Source organism: Trachurus trachurus (assembly GCF_905171665.1).
Source record: "Trachurus trachurus genome assembly, chromosome: 7".
Lineage (NCBI taxonomy): Eukaryota > Metazoa > Chordata > Actinopteri > Carangiformes > Carangidae > Trachurus > Trachurus trachurus.
This window is the reverse complement of record NC_139901.1, coordinates 18,862,181-18,887,607: the sequence shown is the minus strand read 5'-3', so window position 1 is coordinate 18,887,607 and position 25,427 is coordinate 18,862,181. Positions and strand designations below refer to the sequence as shown.

The 25,427-nt window shown below is 40.3% G+C and overlaps 1 protein-coding gene across 1 annotated transcript; it reads right to left on the bottom strand.

The window, feature by feature from the left end:
• Positions 1-1,655: 1,655 nt before the first annotated feature.
• On the bottom strand, positions 1,656-23,813 carry stat6 (signal transducer and activator of transcription 6, interleukin-4 induced). The gene is made up of 20 exons (XM_083975453.1): positions 23,158-23,813; positions 15,117-15,262; positions 14,801-14,945; positions 14,466-14,546; positions 12,692-12,869; positions 11,053-11,153; positions 10,552-10,700; positions 9,320-9,436; positions 9,011-9,178; positions 8,623-8,710; positions 8,414-8,536; positions 8,111-8,203; positions 6,334-6,537; positions 6,138-6,232; positions 5,851-5,984; positions 4,711-4,860; positions 4,552-4,612; positions 4,355-4,435; positions 3,421-3,534; positions 1,656-3,329 (listed from the first exon to the last, which is right to left on the bottom strand). Exons 2-20 carry the CDS (start codon positions 15,248-15,250, stop codon positions 3,266-3,268), a joined length of 2,280 nt encoding a protein of 759 aa, XP_083831579.1. The 5' UTR covers positions 15,251-15,262; positions 23,158-23,813; the 3' UTR covers positions 1,656-3,265.
• Between the last annotated feature and the right edge of the window lie 1,614 nt (positions 23,814-25,427).

Here is a 25,427-nt window from a genome sequence, read left to right as displayed (position 1 = left end):
GCCAAATTCATTCAGTTTAGCATCTGTGTCTCATCTAGTGAAGCACACACAATCATATTTATATTAAAATAAACACAAAATCCTCAACCATCTGGTCTTTTCTGAGCTCAGTCTTAAATGACGTTACAAATATCCAAATGGTATAACTGCCACCAAACCTGTTACCATTGCTTTACGGGTGGAAAATCTACAAGTTTCCACCGCATTTAGAACTTATACAGTATTTGTGTTGGGTTACATTTTCAAACGACTTTCTGACATGATTTTGTCCTTGAAGCTTTAGAGCAGCGCTTTTCACTGATTCATGTACAGGTGTGTGGTAGTTGGTTTGCTTTTACTTTTGCGTGTCTGCCATGGAAAAAACAAAGAGAGCAAACCCGACAAGCTGTCATAAGGAACAAGTGTTTTTTAGTTGAATTGTGTTGTTTGACACGACTGAAGGGTCTTTGTGACATCAACGCGAGGTTAGAAATGACAGAGTGCATGAGGTTGTGGTGGCTTCTTGCTGGTGTTGGCAAACACCTGGTGCCTTCTCTTTTCTACGCTGAGCTGGGTGGCTCTTTAGGAGTGAAGTAGTTTCATTGGTCAAGCCCCTCTCTGATGTTTGGGAGAAGAGAGAAGGTCACCGCGAGGCGACTGAAATCTTTAGTGTGTTTGTACAGGGTGATTAATGTACACCTCTATTTTCATACAAGTCTACGAGAACTTTGAAGTTGAAGCTCTGCATTGGCCCGATGTCCCCTCTCTCTTCCATCCCTCCTTCATTCACCCTACCTCCTCCCTTTGTTTATGAGGCAGCCATCTTGTTCTGCTCCAATGAGGGGACATCTAACGCTGCTGGGATGGAGGGAAGGGGATGGGGCACTGAGATAACTTAGCATTTTGACAAATATCACCAGAGCAGTTACTGAACCAGACATGTAAGCTGATTCTCTCTGCTTCCTCTACATAACCTTTTTTTTCAGTGTGATTTCCCTGGCAGTGGTTGAGTAGAATTTACATTTTAGTGGCATGTTGAAATTAGAATTTGTGTTCTGATGGAAAAGCTTTGTGATGTACAGTGTAAAGTTTTCTTTTTTTAAAAAAACATTTCATGATTGTTGAAACTGGATGGATAGGAAATACAATATCCTAGTAATGCAATGTCTCCTCTTTGGCTGATGGATTATGGAAGTGATGCCAATTATGTTCTACACCAATATGCTTTCATTCAATGGCCTTCATGATACCAGGCATACCTTCCCAATCTCAATGCCACTGATTTATTATTTTTATATGTCAAAAAAATCCAAAAATTCTTACGTTTTCAATCCTTTTTTTGTGTGTTTTTCTTTTAGACTCAGTAGAAAAAATTTAAATAGATGGATCCATGCAGGAGAGACCTGCACCAGCAAAACACCAAAGAATAACCTCAGCTATATGCAACCATGATCATATATGACACATTCATCTCCATTTACATCCATTTGCCAATCAGATGAGGTTATTACTGTGAAACAGCGCAGAGGCAGTGAAAGTTGCGATTCATCTGTCTGTAACTGCTTGTACAGGACATATTCCTCCATGTCCCACAAATTGTCACCCACTCAAAGGTTGACCTAAGGGAGATAATTCATTTCTTGTAAATAAATCACCCAAAAATATTTTTGATATTTTGAGAAAAACTGAGAGTTTACTTGTCACCATAGTTGTAAGATTATTTGGATTGTAGTAGTAGCGTCAGAGTGATTTATCCAGACGTCAATCCACATGATATAAACGATTATCATCCAGCAAATATACATACAGCACGTTACTTCCAACACACTATTGTATGCACAACATTGACAGTAATGTAGTGCAAAGCTTCTTCCAAAACCAGAAAGTTAGTTTATCGGAAAGACTGGTTTTGACATATACTCAGATGCAAATAAAAGCTGCTAAAATCAAAACGAAATCAAATATAGAGTGACGATAATGTATCCCCAGCCAAGTTGTTTCTTATTACCTACAGTGCTAATTATGTTTACGTTTGCTTTTCATTTAATTCATAAGAGCTGCTTTAATATTTAAGGATAACACAGCTCTAACAACACAACACATTGAAATGACATCTTGATATATGTTACGTGATACTCCGAATGGCAATACATTCATTTAGATACACAAGAAAACATCTAATCTGAAAAGTTGAATAAGATAAAGAACATATGGTTTGGGAATAACTTTTTATGATTTTATGACTGCAAAAAGTTATGGCGTATTCCATCACTGAAAGCTTTGTCTGTGCATTTGGGCATGTAAAATAAGAAACAACTATCTGAAGCATGTAATATGTAACATTCACACTCAATTACAGGGATACATACTTATATCTAACATAGCAGAATATAAGCAATGCCCTTCACCAGTATCATCACCACTTACATGTAAATGTCCATCAGTGTGGCTAAATTTCATTCACACTCAACAATGATGGAAAAGCTTATTCCTTTTTATGTCCCTAATCCTCACTACAACACAAAACAAAGTCAGGGCCACAAACACTGACTTGACGTGTGACTGAGTTATGAAGCGTTAACCATGCACACTGTTCATTACGTTGGGGCTGAGTGCAGAACATGCAACAGCTGGGGCTCAGCAAGCCTTTGTAATCACAATAAAAAGTTACTGTATGTACAATAGGGGCTGACATTCATATATGTTTACCTCATCTTACCGTAAAAAAAAAAAAAAAAAAAAAAGATATGCAACAAGCACAAAGGGCAACATGCAGTATGTTTCACAACCTACAAATAATCTCCATTAGCTCAAAGTCCACTGAGCGGTATCGTGTGGGTTACCTCTACCTTTTCCATGGGGGTCACGCTGTCTGCTGTCCCATATCCCATAGTCATTGTTAGAAAAGCACTGTAACCTGTACAGTAATCCACTTATGTTCCTGAATGCAAGCAAACCAAACAAAGAAATCCTCAGCAGACAGCGAAGAAAGCACTTTTCACTCTGGTTTGTTCAGTTTTACTTTGTCCTTGAATAAAAACATTTTGTCCTTTCACCAGCTCAACACATGGAGTCCCAGAGAGATCAAATATGCCTCAAAAAAGTTTTTACTCAAAAGCAGCAGAAGCTGTAGATGGCCGGGGTTGACGAAAGCAAAGGAAGAACGTCTGCACAAACAATGGTACGGTGACGGTCTCTTATATGATGGTAGGACAGATGAGTTTGACTGGTGTCTCTATTTGACATCTGCTTCATACTCCAAAAACAGCTTGGATGGGAAGTCATCCTAATTATGCAGAGTCTGGAGAATACTGTCCAAATCAAGTTCCATGGTAGCAGGGCCTCTGGAACTAAACAGACAGACACACATACTGTATAAAACCATCTTTGGAAAAGGAGAACAATGGCTTTCATGCACTGATATGATGATAAAAAACCTACAGTTCATCGAAGGGAACAGGAGTGGCTGCGCTGAACTCATCGTGGTTAGATGCAGTTTCCATGATGTCCTGATTGATGGACTCTTGTGGGCTAAACGGTTGCTGAAACTGAGGCCTGAAAGAAACAGCAGGAGGAGCTTTACAGCAAATTGATCAATAACCAGTAACACTAATATACATGGTATGTTTTAGAGTAAAAAAGTGACACTGGTTAAGTTAAAAGTATCATTCGTACTAATAACCCTTCAATCCACAAATCACTAAGAAAATAATTCAGCAAACATATGTATAACACTGGAGTCTACTCAGCCCATACGCCCATGGTTATAATAGTTAATATAAAATAATATAATATCACGTAATAATAATAATAATAATAAGTGTTAAAGGAAAATTAATGGGAAAATATAAGATAAAAACATATTTAGAAAACATTTAAAAACAGCTTAGGGATAAATCATGTAATTCATAGTAAATATTGGTTAAAATGCATTGTTTTTCATAAGTTTTAAGTTAAAAATGATCTGCTGGGGGTGCTGTTTAGCCGTTTAGATAACAGTCCTCTCTGCAGCCGGCCCTGGTTCGAATCCCGCAGCCCTTTCCTGCATGTCATTCTCTGCCTCCCCATTTCCTTTGTCTCTCAACTAACCTGTCCATTGAAACCTTGATTTGTTTCTTTTTTTCTCCTGTAAGTTGACATATGTATATGTATAGCTGTTCAACGTGTTGCTAATGTGAAAAAAATATACAATGGTAGACTTGACAGAAGCTACAGCATGTCTGTGTGGTCCTTTTCTTCAATTTTCCCATTTACTGGGGCATTTTGCTCTTTTGATAATGAGATGACAAACATGTGTGCAATTACGAGCTAGTAAAACACATCACCAGGGAATAATGGCATTGAAATAGGGAAATGTGCTTAGACTAGTACTTACACAGAGAAGTTAACAGAACCGAGAGGATTATCAGTCATAGGCGCCATACTGGGAGGTGGGAGTGTGGCTGATCCAGCTTCCCTGCACACACAAACACACACACAATTATGAAATGTTCATTATGTTTTCCATTACTCTCAAAATTAGTTCTAGTGCATCAAATGGCATGGTTTATATATTATTAAACTGTTTCTTACATGCCAACTTTAGTATGCAGTGTCACAGGGATGTAACCTCCAATAGGTGATGGTTGGGGCTCTGTTTCAAAAAGAAAAGAAGAGCTCCATCTGTTAGTTGCCTGTCACTTCTCACTCAAACATCACAACAAAGACTTGACCGTGTATGAAGATCATTACCTGAGTAGAATTTTTTGAAAACGTCATGTTTAGGAAAGTCAGGATACAGGTGTGTAATGTGATTGATGTCACGGATACGGTCACCAAGGCTGCGGATCTCAAGGTCTCTCTTGGTGAAGGGCTGGATATTCTGGATTTTCTGGCCTCCATCTAGGAGGAAATTTTTGATGGACCAGCAAGAGAGGGAGAGATGTGAGAGAGTTGTTCATACTTTATTCCTCTGCCATCCACTGATCCACCTTTAGGACACCACCACTATGTAGAACTATTACAATGTAACTCTTGATTAAACTCATTTTGGTCAAAAACTAAATCTGGTACAATGCACAACTGTACGATGTACATGCATAAAAAACCAACAGACAGACAGAAACTATATATGGCCGGGTTTACTTTTTAAAAGAGTCAGTCCAATGATGTCATAAAATACTGATGTAATTTTGACCCAAGATCAAGAATATGTTTAAGAGCTTAATTAAGCTTAATTAAATGGGCTGGTAGGCTAATTGGGGAGCCTCAACTCTCTATGACAGCCCTCTACGACACACAGATGCAGCGTAAAACCAGCTCTGTTCTTAATGACTGCTCACATCCTTTGCATGGTGAGTTCCAGCTCCTTCGTTCTGGCCGTCGTTTTGTGGTCCCCAAAGGCAGGACAAAACGATACAGATGTTGTTTTGTACCCACAGCAATCATTATGCTGAATAGTAAGGCCACAAGGTGACTTTGTTCATATTGAACTTCCAGGTGATGTTAAAGCACTTTTCTATGACCATATTTTTTTTTTCCTTTCTTTTATGGATGATTGTATTGTTCTTCTATTGTATGATTTGTCTGTCATGATGTCTTATGTCTTTTATATTGGGATTGCTGAGTTCCCGTCTGCACAACAAATTTACCGTCTGGTACCAATAAATAAACCTTGACTTTGACACACTAAAAGTAAGGTTACTAATTTCCCACTCATAAAAAAACAAAAAACTGATGACTAACATTTCCCTCCTGACCATGTTCTCATTGAATTCAATGGGTGTTAATGGGTGTGTACTTATAATCCAAACAGGAAACAGAGGAATCTGAGAAAAAAAGATATGAAACTAAACATAATCAAACTGATACTGGTGCCACGCAAGTACTTACTCTCAGATGCAGACACATAAGCAATGGTGATGCCTCCAATCTCAGAGTCGCTGAAGCGAAGCAAGAATGTCCCGTTGGGCCTGTCTTTGAGAATCAGGTGCAGATGTTGCTTCCCAATAAAACCAAATATCAGCCTAATGGAGTTAAATATCGCAAAGGATTGTTAGTACTGTGCAGCACCAAAGTTATAACAATGATAACTTAACTACCTTTTTAAAAACAGTTTACACAGTGCTTTACCAATGCATCAAAAGCAACGCTAGTCAGAATCATTACAGTCTCCTCACCCTTCGCTCCAGTAGGTTTTCAGGTGTTTCTTAGTCAGATCCATTACTCCCTCAAACCACTGCCAGAATGTGAACGGTCGACCCGGAAGAACCTCCTGTAAGATTGAAAACCACAGTGAAATCTGAGTGTATGACAATCTGTGCATGCCTATATGAAAACAACAAAGGCCATACAAGTGACAAGTGAATACCGCACCTTATTAAACTGGGCCCAGGAAACCATCATGTTGCTGAAGTCGTCGGCAAAGTCAGGCTTGTCAAATATCTTCTGGGCCAAGAAGTGCTGGTTGTAGTGGTCCAAGTTGTGCTGTGTCTGGACCTCAGACGTGAACTTACTGTTGAGAGTGCCGGACATCATCCTCCAGGGAACGCGCTCTGGCACCACGAACGGCACTCTCTCCTGATGACGACAACAAAATGGCTGACATCAACCAGAGCACTGATACACATTTATAATCTCTGTGGCAGACAAAACCAAAGAAATCAATGTATTTCTCACAAATCGTAGTTTATTAATATATTAAAAAAAAGAACTTCGTAATGCCAGAAACATGTTTTCCATATTCTGTGTTATAAACTGTTTTCTTGTCTGTAACAACATCTATTGCACTTCTGCCCGTCCTGGGTGAGGGATCCCTCCTCTGTTGCTCACCCTGAGGTTTCTCCCATTTTTCCCTGTTAAAAGGGTTTTCTCTGGGGTTTTTCCTCAGTTGATGTGAGGGTCTAAGAGCAGAGGATGTTGTTATGATGCTATGTAAAGCCCTTTGAGACAAACTGTACGTAATTTGTGAGGGAAGGAAATTGCATAGCCCATTTTTACAGTGTTTCCAGTCAACATTTTGACTTGACAGAGCAAAGAGAGCAGTAAACAGGAAACTGGTCCAGGCCCAAACAGAGTCTGCATGCACATTACTTTAAGTCTGTGGTTCAATTTCAGCTCAGTAATGTAGATTGGTCAAGCTCTAGACAATGATATATGCGCATGCAGGATGTTTACGAGTTTGCACGTTTGAGTATTTTGAGAGCTAAGTGTTCTATTGGTTTCTAGTTAAAATGAAATGGGATGAGAACATATCTGTTGTCTTATCACAGCAACTATCCTGCAGATGACCACATTTATGGAAACTCAATAACAGAGATTTGGATTTGCCTGAGCAAGAAAAACAGAGGTGTAATTGGTAACATAAACATCTCCATATAGGTGATTTAGGTGAGCTACATTCTGGGGCCTGATATAGTGCGTGTTGACATTGTTATTGAAATCTGAAGCAGCTAAATGTATTACAGCCATCATGATTATCATTATTTCATTGTTGAAAAGACACAGGATGGTCACAAGGCCGTTTTATCCTCACCATTCAGACTCAGCAGAGGATTAAAAGCAGTTTCACATTTTGGGATCTTTGCTAATTAACGTTCTGACAGAGTTAAGGGAACACACTGTTTTTTTTTCAGCTTTCCTTACTATTCATCATATCATTATAACGTCTAAAACTCTGCGTTTGTTTGACAGTTTACCATCTTGCTACACTCAGTCACATGGCAGAGCTACATGAGCTACGCTTGAAGCGCCAACACAGGCACTACTTGGATTTCACCTACTCTGGCTTTCAGAGCCACTACTACAGATGATTCACATTAATGGAATCATCTTTCTGGGGGGGTTTCTGCAGTACTGCCTTATGGTTTCCAATCTACGTTTGCATCCAATACCATATGCATAGGTTTAAAAAAAGATAGTTTTTCTGTGGTTGATTGGGGAGTTTTCACACATTCCTCCTGTAGCTTTCCATCTGAGACATTTTTCAGTTGGCTTGCACACACGTCTGTTCCATGTGCAATGCCTGACTAAAATAGAGTTACACAACAGCACAGAGAGAAGAACATTATTGCTAACAGGAAATAACGGGCAACATGACATAATAGTCCGGCAAAAAAATAAAAATAAAACAAAAGTATAATCTGACTCTTACAGGTTCAGAGAAAGCACAGTCCCATATGATGGTGGCCAGGGCGTTGTTGTCTTGACTTCCATGGACAATGACGACAACAGGCAGTGATATCATCTGTAATCAATGACACAATAATTAGCTCTTAATTATATTCAAACAAAGGATATATGCTTATTCAAAGTTTTACAATGTTTAGCACTTTGTTTCACTGCAGTTAGGCCTGTCACTGCCGTAGCCATTTAATAAGCCTGTATGTTAAGAAGAGATGGCGTGAAAGACAGTCATATACAACTGTATTTAAGGAAACAATGTTATGGGCCCGACCTGTATTCTGTAAGGAGTGTCACAGCCTGTGATAGTGATCTCTGTGGAGAACAGGAGAGCAAATTTCTCCTCTGTCACAGACTCTGATCCCTTTCTGTCAGCTCTCTTGATCTTCTTGATGAACTGTTAAACCAAAAAAAAATCTCATTTGTAAACAAGACTATGCAGTAATTCAATCTAGGCTGTTAAATGGAGACAAGCATACATACCATATTCCTAAAGGTGGCACACGTACTCTTGGTGGCTGTGTTGTGTTCTAGGATGGCTGTGTTGTTGATCAGTTCCCCGACATTATCACTGTGGGCAACATGACACAGTTTCAATGGAACAGCATCATGACAATATGCAGAAGTAACTCGGGTTTACAAAACGCTCAGTAACAAGCTCTATGGTCAGGTACGAGTTCTCTAATTCACTAATATTCATATTATTTAAAAAAATGTTCCCTTATTAAGAGGGTTTAGTAATGAACAGACACAAACACTTCTGCTTTATTCTGGTAAAGTGAAAAAAAGTACTGAATACCATGGCATGAACAGCAATTAAAATCAAGTCTGAAACTCTGATCCACCGTGATGCACTGTAAATATGACTCACCCGGGTACACTGCCCAGGTTCCTGGCCTGCAGTTCGTTAATGATTTGCACCTTGACCACCACAGGTTTCCCAGGAGCTACTTTCTCCCCCAGCAGATATCGCACAGTGGTGGAGAACTTTGACTGAGTCTTAATGACCTGTGGGGGCTGCTTGTCCACAACGAGAGTGCTGAGGGAGACATCGGCCAAGCAAGTGAGGGAAAGATGCATGAAACTTCTTTATCACTGTTTGTGAATCAAATGAACAAACTTTCTTTCAGAGTGCTCCATATGAAAACCTACAGAAGAGAAAACAGCGTGACCATCCTACCTTTGAATCAGGACCTGCAGGAGTTGCCCCAGCCTTTCCTGGAGCTCAGGAATCGGTTCCACTAAGAGCATCAGTTCCTGCCGTAGCTTCCTGTTCACCCCAAGCAGCTGCTCACACCTGACAGAAAACATATGCAAGAAATAAAAAAAATAGGCATTGTGAAATACCTAAAGCAGTAAAGCAAGCAAGAATCTAATGCCCTCCCATGATACTGATAAGCTACACTAATACAGTACCAACTTTTTATTCTATTCGATTATTCATCTTATTTTATTTTTTTTATTATATTAAGTGCAAGAGTAAGTTATTCAATGCATGTGTTTAATTCTGTCATAAAGTAACTGTAAACTACTATGGAATATTATACATTTCATGATAATCTGCTTGATGCCAGCTGCCATATGTCATTTAATGACACTATAAAACACAGGTGTTCATCGTCTGCAAATGTTTTTTGGTTGTTGGCAAACAGCCTTTTAGTGGATTACTGGTTTCAATACAGCCAACACTACTCCTCTGATCGGCTAATAACAGTGGCACCTCACTTCTCAATCAATTACATAAGAATTTGGACCGGAGATAAACAAAGGACTACTCAAAACAAAGGATGTTTTAACAGCATAGCAAACTGTAAATTCCTCCATGTTAGTTCACACTAGCGATAAACAAACAAGCCCATACTACCAGATGTGCGAGATGTGTAGAGCATTGTTAAATGCTTATCAAAAAACAACTTGCAAACACAATGTAGCATGGATACTCAACTTAAATACACATGTTACATGTGTTCATATGTATTCCATGTGGCCAAAGGCATGTTACATGTATCACAAGTGGAACAAACAAGAGGAAGTAATAGGCAAAAAAACAAAAACATCCTGCATTCCTGGAACAACTCCAATCCTGAACAGAGAAGATAATTCTCCAGAGATTTTCAGTGAAAGGCTGATGGACAACATCTGTTTGTTTTAAAGCATGAGAGAGGGAGAGAGCCAAATCTGCTGAGACAGTCTAATCCTGGACCACCACAAATCTCAAGGAGCACAAAGAGTATATGCTCTTTTTAGATATAAAATGTGATCACAGACACATGAACCTAAAAACATACTGTTGTCTTGCTTCGTTGTTTACTGTTTAAGTAGGTCCTTACTTTTACTAGGATGGGACAAAAGTGGTGCAACAACAGAGGCAGTAAGTCCTAAAGGGAACAAGTGGAGTGGGGTGCACCTCACCAGGTCTGCAGGGGGTTGAGGTTTTCGTCAAAGGGATGTCCGATGGCAGCCTTGTGCTGCTCCCACCTCCATGCCTTCAGCCTGGTTACCAGTCGGGTCTGACACTGCTCCAGACAGTCCACACACTCCTGCAGCAGCTGAAAGCGTTTCTACACACAAGCGACATGCAAACATCAAATGCAGTCAACAACAATGTGCATGCCAACAAACATTTTAAACACAGAAAGCTGAGGATTTCCGTTTACAGTAAGATTTCGTATAAAATGACAAATGCCAGAAAAATAATCTTGTATTCGGGCAGAAAGGACAGACATCGCCACAACCAGAGACATACAGGAAGTGATAATCAGCATCAGAGTAGGGAAAACATTGAGCTCTGGCCTTACAGCAGCCTTTCACTTTGCCCTACTACTGTCTGCACCGTCTAATACAAACACGTTTCTTAAACACGAACATGGCAGTAATGTTGGCACTGGCAGCAGAAGTCATTGCCAAGCTCACCGTGGCCATAGCCTTCACATTGTACTCCAGTTGCTGGATGTGGTTCTGGAGTTTCTGGATTTCTGACTTTGTGGGATCCAGTCCGTTCTGCTGGATTGGCCCTGACAACATGAAACAACAGAAAACATCATATCCTTTGTGCGCTATACGATACTACTGCTTTTGCTTCAACAGAAAGTTAAAGACTGCTTTGGTGTGATGAACCCGTGCCAAACCAAGCATTATGAAAACACATTCCTGTCGTTTCTAACAGTGATAGTGACGAGACAGCAAAGTGAAATGTTAAAGTTAACAGGAACGTTGCTAAATAAATCCTGACAGATCAAACAGGTTGGACTGAGCAACAGGAGATAACAAGAAAGACAAGAAAGACAAAACAAAAATGGGCATGCAAAATCCAAAAATACATTACATATGCAAACATACAGAACATTTGTACAGCTGATGTACGTAGTATCTCAGTACTTGCACTGCACATGGAAAAATCATTTTGCAACATAAAGAAAGAAAACTGAACATTAACTCTGGAACAGAGTGAAATGCAAAGACTAAATCTTTCTCACTTGTTGATTTCCTTATATACACAACTGAAATTCAAACTGGGGGACGCAATTTATCCTCAAGTAGCAGGTAGGAGCAGGGGGGATTCCCTGGTGAGCACTTTCAAAAGGAAAAAAATGAACTCACACTTACTGTTATTGTTATGTATTGAGGAATGCAGAAATTAAATGTAGGCGTATAAGTAGAGGGTGCACCTTTTGATAACACTAACGACTGCTAGTGATTGTGTCATCTTAAAATGAGTGGGCACGTCATGGTCTGACTATTTTCGAGAATTTATGACCCTGCATGCAAAACAGGGCTTACGGGCACAAAGCAGCACATAACATGAACAATGTGCATGCTATATAAAGTCTCCCAGTGAGTGTTGAAGAACACTGTGATGTTATGTAATGAGCACTTGGTCTGATTTGCAACACAGATACTTTGCCCTGAATCGTAAGATGTTTGATGTCCACATCTGGTTTCAAAAAAAATTATTTCACTCAACATAACAAGTTGTTGACTTTTGTCCCCTCTGCTCTGTGTGTGACACACAGTAAAACAGAAAGAAGAAGAGAGGAGAGAGACACGACTGTAAATAAGAGCAAAACGCAGTAGAGGTTTTCACTCTAAATTATAATTTATAATTACAATTTATAAATTATATAAAAATAAATTATACTAGTCCACATAAACATTATAATAATTTAAAAATATATAAATAACGTTTTTTTTTTAAAGTAAGAACAGCCAGATTACATTTTCTAACCCTGAATTGAGCTAAACAGTTTTCCACAGAAAATTTGTCATAACAAATTCACATATAAATGAAAACAGAATGTGGTGACACTCAGAAAACTAAACCGAAAATAAAGTGAAATGATGAATTAATATAAAAAAACAGGAACTAAATAAACTACAGTCCAGTTTCTCTGTGGGTTGGTGCTGACATAAGTTCCACTAATCAGTCACTAATGCAGAGGAAAGTGCTCCTGCTTCAGCTGTTCATAGGATTTAAGGGATATGCACATGAAGCACAGCATTTCTGAAGAAAATCTGTGTCTTTCTTGTGTTTGTATATGTGCGTGTGTCTCACCTTGTAAAGTCTCATAGTTCTGTCTCTCCCAGTTGACCTCCTCTTGCAGCTGATGTATCTTTTGTCCGATGTCTTGAAGCTCCAGCACTTTGAGAACCAGGTGGTCGACATCCTGCATGTTGGGATACTGACTGTTCTGGTACTGTTGGTACTGTGGAGGGCTGGTGATCTGAGAGGGCTGCAAATATCGAACACAGTGTGATATAAGTTATAAACAAGAGAATAATACAGTAACACAAGCAATGATCTACATCAGGCGTTTCTGAAGTCTGACTCACTGGGCCTCCCTCCAAAAAACAATAAGACGGCTGTAACCCTGATTTGGGTTATAATCAAGCTTTAATTTGTATAGCTACACTTCCCATAATTTGTGGTTGAATTAGCTATGAGCAGTTCCTGTTTTCTATCATTTCTACGTGCTCCTTGAGCTTTTACTCACAATGGAAAAAGAGAGTAAGTCATGCTGGATATAAAAATATTGACTCAGGTATGAAGCAGTACAAATGTGTATAATTAAGAGTGGGCTTGATTCCTGAGCTTGGGGCCTTTCCGTGCGGAGTTTGCATGTTTTCCCAGAGCCTGCGTGGGGTCCCTCCAAGTTCTCTGGCTCTCTCCCACCGTCCAAAGACGTGCACATTAGGTTGAATGATGATGCCAAAAATTGTCCGAAGGTGTGAATAAGAGTATACAGTATGTGTTTATTTGTTTCTATATTTTAGCTCTGTGACAGAATGGCGACCAGTCCAGGGTGTACCCCGCCCGTGACCTATGTCAGCTGGGACTGGCTCCAATCCCACCTCCCCCCGATCTTGCACACATAAGCAGTACAGCTAGTGGATGGATTATTCCCACACATTTCTACTATCCAGGTAGGTCCTTTGTCTAGAGGATGGAAATCAGACAATAATCAAACTTGCTTTATGTGGTTTAGATAATCCACCACAGTTCACGGTTCCTTGCAACTTCCCCGTTCGAGGAGGCCTGCATTTGAAAGTTTGATCTTCCAGTTTACAGCTTCACATTTGCACCTCTTCGTAGAGTTGCATTGACATGAAAGAATCAGCTTTACCAACAATGTATGAAACATATTTAAGAAAAATGCCATGAGTCAGTAAACAAAAGTCCTGCACCTGTTTTCCAAAACAAGTTCAACATACCCAGGATTACCTATAGTTATCTCTGTTAACTGAACCTGGAACTGAACATAGACTATCCTGGACAACTTGTACTCCAAAAGTGGTTCAGTTACCCCAGGGGTTTTCCTCCCTGGCTACAAGCCCATTCATGCATAGGAGACGAAGAAGAGATGAATGAAGTTGTTCATATGAGGGTTAGGGTTACCAGTTAATCAACCTGCATGTATCCAGGTACAGACACATCTACATGTGAGATTCAACAAGGTCAAATGTAACGATATGATCACAACTTTAATAAATACATTTTAAAAAATCTAAACATATATTGTAAACAGGTGCTCAATATTTTTATGTCTCCAGTATTTTTGCTGATGATGAACAAACTATTGTGAACCTGTGATTCAGGAGTTAATATCTGACTGTTTCTGCAGCAGAGAGAAGAGTTGGTCATGTTTGATGAGTCAGTCTGGCTGAACATTTATAACCATGGTAATCAGGGAGTAGATGTTCTACTAACCAAAAGTTTTTATTTCATCATTGTCACAGAGTCTCCTGTGAGCTGCGGTGATGCCAAAAAATAAAAGCTTCATCACTTTTGTCTGTATATCTGTGAGAATATTTGTTTGAAAGGTTCTTACTGTGCCAAGAAGGGACCTCTCCTTCCTGAGGATTTCCCTGACCATCACTGCAAATTGCAGAGGCTGCTGTTGAAACACAATCTGTAAAGCAAGAACATGTCATTCAATCATAAACAGTCTATAACACCACCATGCAGCTGCCAGTATGCAGTTCTTTTTTGTAGCTGGTTGACACAGTGTGAACCTCTCCCCTTTCCCGGAGCCCCACAAACTCTTTACATCACTCTTAAATACTTTCTTATCCCTCTTCCTGTCTTACAGTCATATGAAATGACCAGAAGAAACTGCAGATGTAGCGCAGTTACAAAGGGGAAAAAGTGACATTGTACCCTTACCATGTTCCTGCTGATCTGCATCAGCTTCATCCTGTCCACCACGTTGGCGTTCTGCTGAGCAATAGACTGCAGCCTGGTGATGGTCTGGTCCAACAGAGCTCGAGCCTGGCTCTCCTGCTCCACCTTGTCCAGGACAAACTCTTCCCTGTAAGCACACACATACACAGTAACATCCACATACAATGTATATGCGCATGCAAACATACACACATTAACACACACACATGATGGCAGTCAATAAAATCTCAGCAAGCATGTCTGTGTAATTGTGTGTTGTTGCTACATGCATATGTGTTGGGTGTGTATGTGTGTGTACCATCTTTGGCTCTCAATCCATTCAGCTAAAAAATGTCTGACTTCAATGGGGAAGGACGTCGGGGGATAGAGGCTGTTGACAGTCTGATCAGGCAGGCACTGGATGAGCTGGGACATTTGGAGCCACTGGGCCATGGTCGAGCAGGGCTGCAAGAGTCAGAGTGAAATGACATAATGCGTTTTTCAAACAGTAAACAGGACATATTATTTTTCAATAACAGAGTGGCATTAAAGTCTGTGCTGGTGTTGTGTTTGTTTTCTTCTCAACAATTAGTAAAAGAATGGAAGCAAAACTGAAATTTCTCTCTCTCTAGTACATCTTTATACTCCTCTATACTTCTAAACCCAATTCCCTACTCAACAGCTTCATTCCTATCCACACAACCCACATAAAAAGTGTTATAGTTTAAGTCCATATGAATTTGGAAGAAACTTCCAACTGAAATGGACGAGAATAAGTCGAGTGTTTCCATTTGATGTTTAGAAATCATGGAGTCTTGGGTTTAAATGGGCTGTTCAGTATAAATATCAAAGCATCAAGCTGGAACAAGGTGATATGTCATAGAAGAAAAACAAGACTTTTCCAAACTTAAAGCTGCCTCAGGGGACATGAAAAAAAAGGATCTTCAGAAGCAGGGGGGAAAAAAACCTCAGCAATTTCCTTAAACAGCTGGGAAATTAGATTTTAAGTAAACATTTGTCAAACAGGAAGGAATAGCTATGTTGTTCAGGACTGTATTTACTGTATTCACAGACCCACATACAGTACATTGTTTATCTGAGCACAGCAATCAAATGTCTAATGTGGTACTGATTAAAAGCTGGCTTCAACTACATGTTTTTGTTTCAGTTTCAGTCTTAACATGGAATTTGTCGCCAATAAAAACAGGATAAATCATTAATAGACACAAAGCTTAATACCTGGAATTTCACCACTTTGTTGTAATGTGACAGTCAAAAGAGGGATTAATGGCCTCTACTTCCTGAATGTGTCAGGTATTCCCCACTCGTGTTTAAGATCCTTTTGACCTTCGTTTGTCATCAAAGGTTGGAAATCTCTCTGTTGTCTCAGTGTTTGTCATTATGTCACTTGACAACATTATAAATTATCTTCACTTCAAACGCTGAGCATCTGAAAGTTGGGAGGAAAGTTAAGAAAAGGCTTTTAAGTCATGATAATGTTCCTTAACACTGAGTAACTCTATAAAAATGTTGACGCATAGTGAAGGAACTCAGTATTGTGTAATGTCTTCTCAGCCAGGCATGTGGGGATCCAGCAAGTCTCGTCATCTAGCTGGAGGCCTGTTGCTTAGCAACATCAAACATTTCCACTGTGAGAACAAACTAAACCTTGTTTGTCCATCAGGAATACAGAATGATAAATTAATGTTCAAGCTAAGTCATAACATTTGAGTGTCTGTGGTAAATGTTGAGTAGAAAGCTCTGCTCTTCTGAGGAGCTCTCCAATCAGTGAGGGGCATCTCGTGGGTTAGAGCACAGGACCTACCACACCATACCATATCGCAGCATACCGTACCATACCAGTGAGGTTTGGTCCTAACCGCAGTGAGCCCTGCTCCAGCCAGCAGCCCTTTACTTTATGGCATCCCCTCTCACTCTTTCTCATACTTCCCTGTCTCTGTCACACTATAAATAGAAGCCACCTAATCTAATCATTAATAAGAAAACTGCTGAGAATAAATCCCCTATAGAGGAGTAGCCATTGCTGTAATTTATAGATGAGGGATTTAAAGGTACACTATGTAAGAAATCTAAAGCAACTGGCTGTAAAATCATCCTAAAATTATGTCCAGAGACTTAGGAATAATGTTCATATAACATACTGAACTCACCAACAACAATAGTAGGCTACAGCCAGAATATTTGCAAAAAAATTTTTTTTTAGCAGACCACAAATCATGTTTATGTTTTCAATCCTACGTGTTGGCATGTGTCGCCACCATAGACTGTAAAAGGTTGCCACCCAGCGCTCTCTCCCGGTCACAGCGTCAGTGGCATTTCAGCCTCCGGGTTGCCAGTTAAGCTTCCACTGAGCTGCAGCTACGGCTGGGAGGTAAAACGAGATTTAGATCGTTTTCTATTATCGGTTATTATGGTCATATTTCTTTAAAGCTAAAGGGAAGAATTACGGAAGAATTATCAAGTGAAAGTTAGAAAAGAGGGAGGAAATGTGGCGAAATGGATCCGATCATGGTAAATTAAGTGATTGTGAACGTGTGGAGCGGTTCATGAGATGAGTCTGGCCCGGTCAGGTCGCCTGTCTCCGGTCCTCATGTTTTATGATCCGACGTCAGAAAGTGGAGGAGAGCTTTTTTTTTTAGCTTTTTACTCTGCTTTGAGACTTTGAGACTGACTGTGAGTGAGCAGAGCAGGGGTTAGCGCGCCGCTGTGTGGCAACCTCGAGTCTGGGGGGTAGGGGAGGGGAAACAACGTGCTGCTGTGTTTTGAATTTGACTGCAGCAACAATTTTGGCCACATTCTTACATATCGCTCCTTTAAGGATCTATGCCTCCAACATGTCTGTATGCCAAGCTTGATGTTTAGCGTTGATTAAGGTGAACAGTGACAGACCACCATCACCTCAAAAGCTCACTCATTAAAATCAATATATATTTCAAATTAACATCAATAAAAATGTAGTTAGGATTATGAAAACTAGTACCTTTGGCTTATAAAAAGATGGAAGTTGGGGTTAAGAATTACTTTACTTAGTTAACACCTTAGTAAAGTCATTAATACCAAAATATATAGGCCATATCAGTGATGGAATAATGACAACTATGTGGAGGTCATGATACTGTAGCTGCACTGCGTGTCAGTTGGTTGTCACTAGCAATGAGCCTGTGGCCCTCAAATGTGAATAAAGCAACCGATGCTCCTCAGGGAGCACCACTCTAGTACTGGGCCTGAACTGATTGTATGTGACGCAGCCTTCTGCCCCTGGCGGACGGGGCTGTGGCTTGATGTTATCTCCTGACGACTCCAGAACTGCATGAACGAGCAGGTGAGCAGGTGTTCCACAGAAACTTGTCAGAGCAACTCTCAGTCTCTGAGAAAGGCTTCAGCTTTAACCCGGGGGGGGGGGGGGGGGGGGGGGGGGGGTAAGATAGCTTCACTTTAGTTTCAGCGAGATAGGTTTCCAAAACAACAACAACAACAAGTCTCAGCGTGTGTGTTCAGTACTTTATTTTAGAAGCATACTCACACCCAGTGTTAATTATCCTCCTACTGCCACCATTTCCTCTCGCAACTGAGCTGTGTCCTCATTTTGGGTCAGCACTTCTACAGCTTTGGTACCAAACAGTCCGTGCTAAAGTTTCACACCAGTCAGCACTGGCATTAGCGGGCAGACCCAGGCCAAGGCGCAGGGACCCATTTCCAGCACATTATGGGTGACTGTTCACAATAAAGTCTCTATCTTCTTTCTCAGCGCTCCCAGACCCCTGTGTTTTTCTTCTGAGCTCACTTGATTGAATTCTAAGTAGCTCACTACCTCGTATTTGATGTAACAGCTCTTTGGGCTTTCCACAAACATTTGGGCCTATTAAGCTGCAGCTGAGAGCCAATTTCTGCATGCATAAATGAACATGCACCACTATGCTCCAGTACTTTAGCTGCCTTGGCAGATACACACAAACAAGTCTCAACCAACAGATAATGGATCAATGTCAACGGTAGAAGACGCAAAAAGGAGGCTTCAGTTGTGGCTATTATCATAATTTCCTATATTTATCTATATGATCTATGTTTTCTGATTACCTCTTATCACATAATATGCCATCAATCAAATCAGTAACTATAACGGTTATGTGAAGTGCTAAGTTCTGTCGCAGTAAAGCAGCTCCCAAAGTCCTGCACTGCTATCAGTGCTATGAGGAGACTTGACCTCATGGCACCAAAAAGACGAAGTAGGTGGTGGTCAGTCACTAGAAGCTCTTTTAGCATTTAAGCTACAGCCCCTATTGTCTCTGGTTTGGGATCAATCTACTGTAAATGCACAGGATTGGAAATATATTTGTATCATGAAACTGCACTTTGTAAACTGGGACTTTTCACATTTGTGCTCAAACCATTTTCTCCTTTAAAAAAAGGCATATTTTAGTTCATTTAATATTTTTACACTACATCTTGGATGCTGTCACTGTTCGGTGAACACCAGCTCAATCCAGTCTCTGCAGTGCAGAAAGTGTTAAATTCTTTCTCATTTTGTGTGGGAACACATATGGGGAGAGGTCCCTAGTTAACAGAGGATTCTCTTTCTGGCCAGACGAATCCCCTGCAGAAATGATCAAGACAAGTACCCCAGCATTCAGCCTCATAATCCCATAAACCTAATATCTGCACTAATCCCTGTTCAAATCACACATTTCATGTAGTAAATCCACATCCATCTCTGTCAGAACAAAACAACATCAAGACTAACACACATTAGGAGGCTGCAAAAGTTTTGGCCCTTATTTTGTTGCCAAACGATTTGATCACATCCCACCAGTGTTTCCCCTAGAATTTGTTTCAGGCCCGGCGGAGCGTGGGACAGCATATTGGCACAGTCGGATTCGGTCAGGTGGTGCAGCAAGCAGTCTGCAATTTATATTTGCATACAATTTTTTGTTTGGCCTTTTATGGGCTCTATGCACAGCTCCACTACTCCCTGAACTTAATGCTGCTCCTTTGTTTCCCGTCTTACATTATTGGACAAACTGATTAACCCAGGTGTGTCTGACCTTTGTGACTACTCAGACATTGTGACTACTAGAAATAAGGTCCAGAATGTAAAAAACGGTAATTATCCTTTAAGAAGAAAGTGGAAACAAAGAAAAAAATGTGAAGATAAGACTGTTCATGTCTGTTAAGTTATGAAAAATCAGACATCAGGTTGATGTCGCTGCACAGATGAAAGCTGGTCATTTTCCGCTGCAATTCTCAGAAAACAGCGAGTGGAAAATACTCTTACGTGAGCAGACGTGTAGGTCGTGTAAGTAGTCCCCTCTGTCTAGGAGCATCTGAACAGTGGCCCTACACTGGATCTTTGTCATCATGGCCACGATACACATAGGTTCAAGCACAAACACTACTTGGTTAGGTTGGAGTAAAGGTTGTTGGGTTAAATGAAGTGACTTACTGACTGTACATAAAACTCTTTTACACTTGGGACTGTTTGAGCAAAACAAGTCATCTAAAAACATCAGCTTTGGGACCTTGTGATTATTTTCTGACATTTGGTAGAACAAGGGATTAAATGGCTGATGTTTTCATCTCTCGCAAAAAATATTCCTTTACAGCCAGCCACAATTTAGATCAAAGTAGAAATCAGATTATTCCTGGGGCGCCAGATAGCTCAGTGGGTTGAGCAGGCGCCCCATATGCAGAGGCTACAGTCCTCGCTGCAACCGTCCCCGGTTCGAATCCCAAATCTGGTGACCCTTTGCTGCATGTCATTCCCCCTCTCTCTGCCTCCCCATTTCCTGTCTCTCTCAACTATCCTATCAATTAAAGGCAAAAAGCCCAAAATATTTTTTTTTTTAAATGTATTAGATTATTGCTGCGATGTATTCAGATGTGGTCCCCTGCAATTACTTAACTGGTCAATAATCTATTAGTCCATTGACTGAAAGTTAATTGGCAATTTTCTAACAATTAATTTTGATAATCAAATATTTACTGCAGCCATATTTGCTGTTTGTAGTTTCTCAGATATGAAGCTTGGATAAATTTTTTTGTCACAATTCACACCCGATAAGTGGATTTGGATTTTGGACTCGTAGTTGGACAAAAGATACCAGACAATGTTGGCTTAGTCTGTAGGAAACTATTCCAGGTTTTCCCCCTACTTATCGTAGTTTTATAGCCCTATTAAATCAAGCAATTTTCAAAATGAGATCACTTTACGGAGGTGATGAATGGTACCTTACTGTCAAAACATTATAGACGTAGAATTCTGTGGAACTGGGAACAGTGTGGACACAATAACCCATAATAACATAAGCACATCTTTAAACCTCCCATTATAAGAGGGGCTTAAGGATGACTAAACAGTAGCCTACTGACACACAACACCAACACTTTTGGTGTTTGCTTCTGGAAGTATTTCCTGCCTAGGCTCTCGCTAATGCTAAAGCTTTTCAAAGCGGCGGCCACAAGATAAAGGAATCATGTGCCCTCACTTTAATCTCATCAGTCATTTCCTCACTTTAGTTTACTGACCTAAAGTTGTGGAAGGCCAGGATAAACTTCCCTAAAGTTTGGGTTGGATCGACACCTCAACATCATGCTGTTTATGGAGTTGATCCAAAAGGAGATCCCAATATGAGACAAACAAAACCTGTCAGACCACAATCTACAACTTGTTTTCTGAAGGTGTAAATATATGTTCTGTAGATTTTTAATATTGACATTCCACAATATAAGATTTCTTTAAATGACAAAGCAAAAGAAGTCCCACTGTGGTTTCATGGTGTTGTGGGAAGAAGTAGCGTGCAGCAGTAGCACAGAAAAATGGATCTGTCTTAGATTGCTGGGTCACTTGGGGAACCGACTGTTTCAGCTCAGCATGATTTACAACCCTGTGTTCGGGAAGCGTTTGGTGTTTTTGGCTAGTCTGTAATATAAATCATTGTATCGAAGATTGTGGTTATCTCACTGAGGCTTTTGACTCTGCCCCCACCCCATTGACCTTGTTGCTAATAGCTTCACTGTCAGATACAGGTGGTGAAATCAAGTTACTTTGATGTTAGCTCTGTGAAAACTAGACAGGTGCCAGTTTGAGTAGTTACTAATTTGTTACCTTACTTTGTACAGGCCGCATGCTTAACATCCACATTAAATAGGACCATGTTTAGAGGTCACTGCAACCAGGGGCCAGAAGCAAGGTGCAGCGGCAAGACTGATTCTAACATAACTTTATTAATCATACAATAACACCATCAACAAGGACAACATTTTCACTGCAATAACAAATAAACTGTGTAACCTGAACTGTCAGAGTCACAAACAAACCACATGACAGATCAAACACTGCTGGATAATAGACACAATTTAATATGTGAAGTGCATCACTCACTCACTCTCTCCTGCTCTGTACCACCAGCCGACAAATGACAAACACACTAGACTGGATCTGTCAGCGAGATGATTCAGTTATTGTCAGCTCATACTATTTCCTTGTGAAAAAGGGCCCAGCCTTCAGGTGTACAAGGACCAAACGTGAGAAAAGCAGAGGAGCAAAAGAGAACCCAGTGATACCAGAGTTACATGATGTTGTTTGCCAAATTCTGATCTTGCCTTGGGCACAAAACGGACATGACTGGCTCTGATCCCAGCTATACATTGTTTCAGCCTGTAATGTAAAGGGGGTTTCCAGGAGTTTTTCCTGAGTCGATATGAGGGTCTAAGGGCAGAGGATGTTGTTATGATGCCATGTAAAGCCCTTTTTAAAATGGGCTATACAAATAAAACTGCCTTGCCTTGCCTAATACACATGATATGTCGGTGTGGCAGGGAATATAGGACATATTCAAATCTAAGGATCAGCTCCATCAGCGCTGGGTAAATGCCACATACACAAACTCTATGAATCCTAAAGCAGCAGAGTTCAGATTATGCACCATAGAACTGCTTATTGAGAGGAACCAGGTTGGTAAAGACAACACTGCTGCTGCTGCTGCTGCTGCTGCTGCTTTGATCATGACTCCACTCCACATTTCCTGAAAATCAAGACAATTATTGAAAAGCAAAAGTGGAGCCATGTCTGATCTATGGACGGTGAGTAAACTGATATAGTCGCTTTTTAATTGGGGTTGTAAAGCTGTGAGAGGATACAAGGCCACTTCAGTTCGACACACAGGCCTGCACCAGCCTGTTTTTTTCTCTCTCTGTGTGTGTAACCAAACATGACAGATACGATGACTTTGACAACCTAATTTATGATGCCCAACAACCAAGGCCTCGCCAACCTCGAGCCGTAGTAGGCCTGTTAAACAAAAAGAAATAAACAAACAAAGGTCAACTACACACATTCTTACCTTTAGTTAAATGGAGATTTCAAAACATTGAAAAGTGCTATCTTCCGTCGCCTCTTCCTCCTCTTCTGTCTCATAAGTCCTCCGCCTGTCCAAGTGTCCTACTCAACATTGACTCCCTCCATCACTCACTTTGACGCGGATGTTTTCTTCCAGAAAAAACGGAGATTTACCGTCGTTTGGATTCGAGAAGAAGTGGATTTAGAAAAGCGCCGAGCACTTCACGCAGGGCGATGTCAACTTTTAACAGCCTACAAAGTGGGTTAGGCTCACTTCCCTGTTACGCACGATGTGCCACTAGACGGAGGAGCGCGCTTTATTTCCTGCCCTCACGTTCACACATGATCAAGATACCGTGTGTGGTTGTTTAGCTGTTTGCAGCTCGTTTGGCTGTTCAAGGGATCGTATTTGTTGTTGGATATTTCTCCAGAGTAAACTTTAAACTACATACGTTTTCTGTCTATGTTTTAGGAGTGTTATTTCTACATATAGGCTTAACTTTTGTGTTTTTGGCATTCGAAATTCAAGAGATTTTTCTGCAGGGATCTAATGTCTCGAGACTGGAGCAATAAGCTGAAAAAGCGCCTAAATTATTAAATGTATCGTAAATGTTTGCAGCGTTTGAGGCAGGCAGGTCTACGTGAATGCAGCGGGCACGTTCACTTCCAGCGGAGAAAGGAGAAGACGGAGGCGGAGTAATGTTGAGTCACCAGGGGCTGTGACTTCCAGTAAGTCTATTGAGACACATGATACCATATCTGCAGATGGCAGTGCCTTCAAGTCGGACATCTTTCCAACGGTATTCACTGACGTACTGACGGAAAACATCAAGTCTGTGGCCACTATTTTACAGTATTCAACTCTTTATTATTCACTTTTTCTGTTTAGATTCCATTGATTTATTTTATTTTTTAAATTTTGTTCCCGTTGTTATTGTATTGTATTTTTTAAGTTGTTTAAAAAAAATCTATATCATCATCTACTTCATGTACATAGGCTACAGTATGTGTGTTTATTAGTTAGGCCTACTTTAGTGCATAAATTCATATGATCCAGAAAAAAAATCTTGTATGGGCTAAAATTATATTAATAATGTATGTGAATTATTTAAGAAAATAAATAAATATTTGTTGACGTTGCAACCACATGCACGTGACATATCCCACTGTTTCCTTTTGAAGAAATAAAAAATTGTCATGTTTCCCGAGTGGAGCCACCAGAGGGCGTTAGTGTGTTTATTTGTCACAGTTCAGCTACTGGTTTGTTACCTGAAGGTTTGAAGCTGTTCTGCCTATGTATTTGATGTGCTGTGTTTATATCGATGTAAATGTTCATAACTGTCACATTGTACTTTAAAACACATAGTAGAGACAAAAACACGCACACCCCCCCAAAAAAACTCAAGACTAGGTGCTGGACCACCAAGGACACATAAAAAAAACACATCTCACTGGATATGAAGCAGTGTTTCCCTTGTTCAGGAAATAAATGCACAGTATTTGGGCTGAATTCATATATTCTGATGAATCGCAACAACGTAATTCTGCTAAAATACATTTCAGACAGAAGTCGTTTTTAGTGTCAGGGTGTTAATCTGACTAGATTCAAGTACTCAATCCAGTTAATACATTTTCCTGATTTGGCCACATGATGGAGCTGTACACCTGCATTAAAAAAAGAAAAAAGAAAACCTGACCTGCCTGTCTTGAGTGTGTCCAACAGTCTGTTTGAAATTAGGTGCCATGGCAAGATCACACATGATCATCAGCAGACTACCCAACATGAGTCAGTGCAGCTCTGCAGAAGAATTTAATGTGATTCCATAAATACCAGATTCTCCTCTTGTTTTCACAGTGACACATCCGTTTCAACAGAAACTTCATTCTCCCACACAGATATTTATCTGTTATTTATTCCATGATTACCTCTTGGTTATGTGAGAGGGGGCAGGCCAAGACATTCCACCTGTCAGATCCAATTTCCTGGAGGTTTTGATTGACCTCTCCAACACAGAAACAATTCAGCTGCAGAGATTTGATCATTTCCCTTCAAAGAACCTGAGGAGTTTCCTTTGTTTCCTTTTCCCCTCAGATTTTAGATTATTTTATTTACCTGGCTTGAAGTTTCAACTTCATCCACTTTTTGTGATTTATATTCTCTCCTCAGGACTCCTCTGACCTGTCAAATGAAGCTCGTCTGGTGGACTCAGACCTCAAAGATTAGACTCTTTAGTATTCAAGCCAATATTTGTAATGACAGCTACTCCTTCCAGG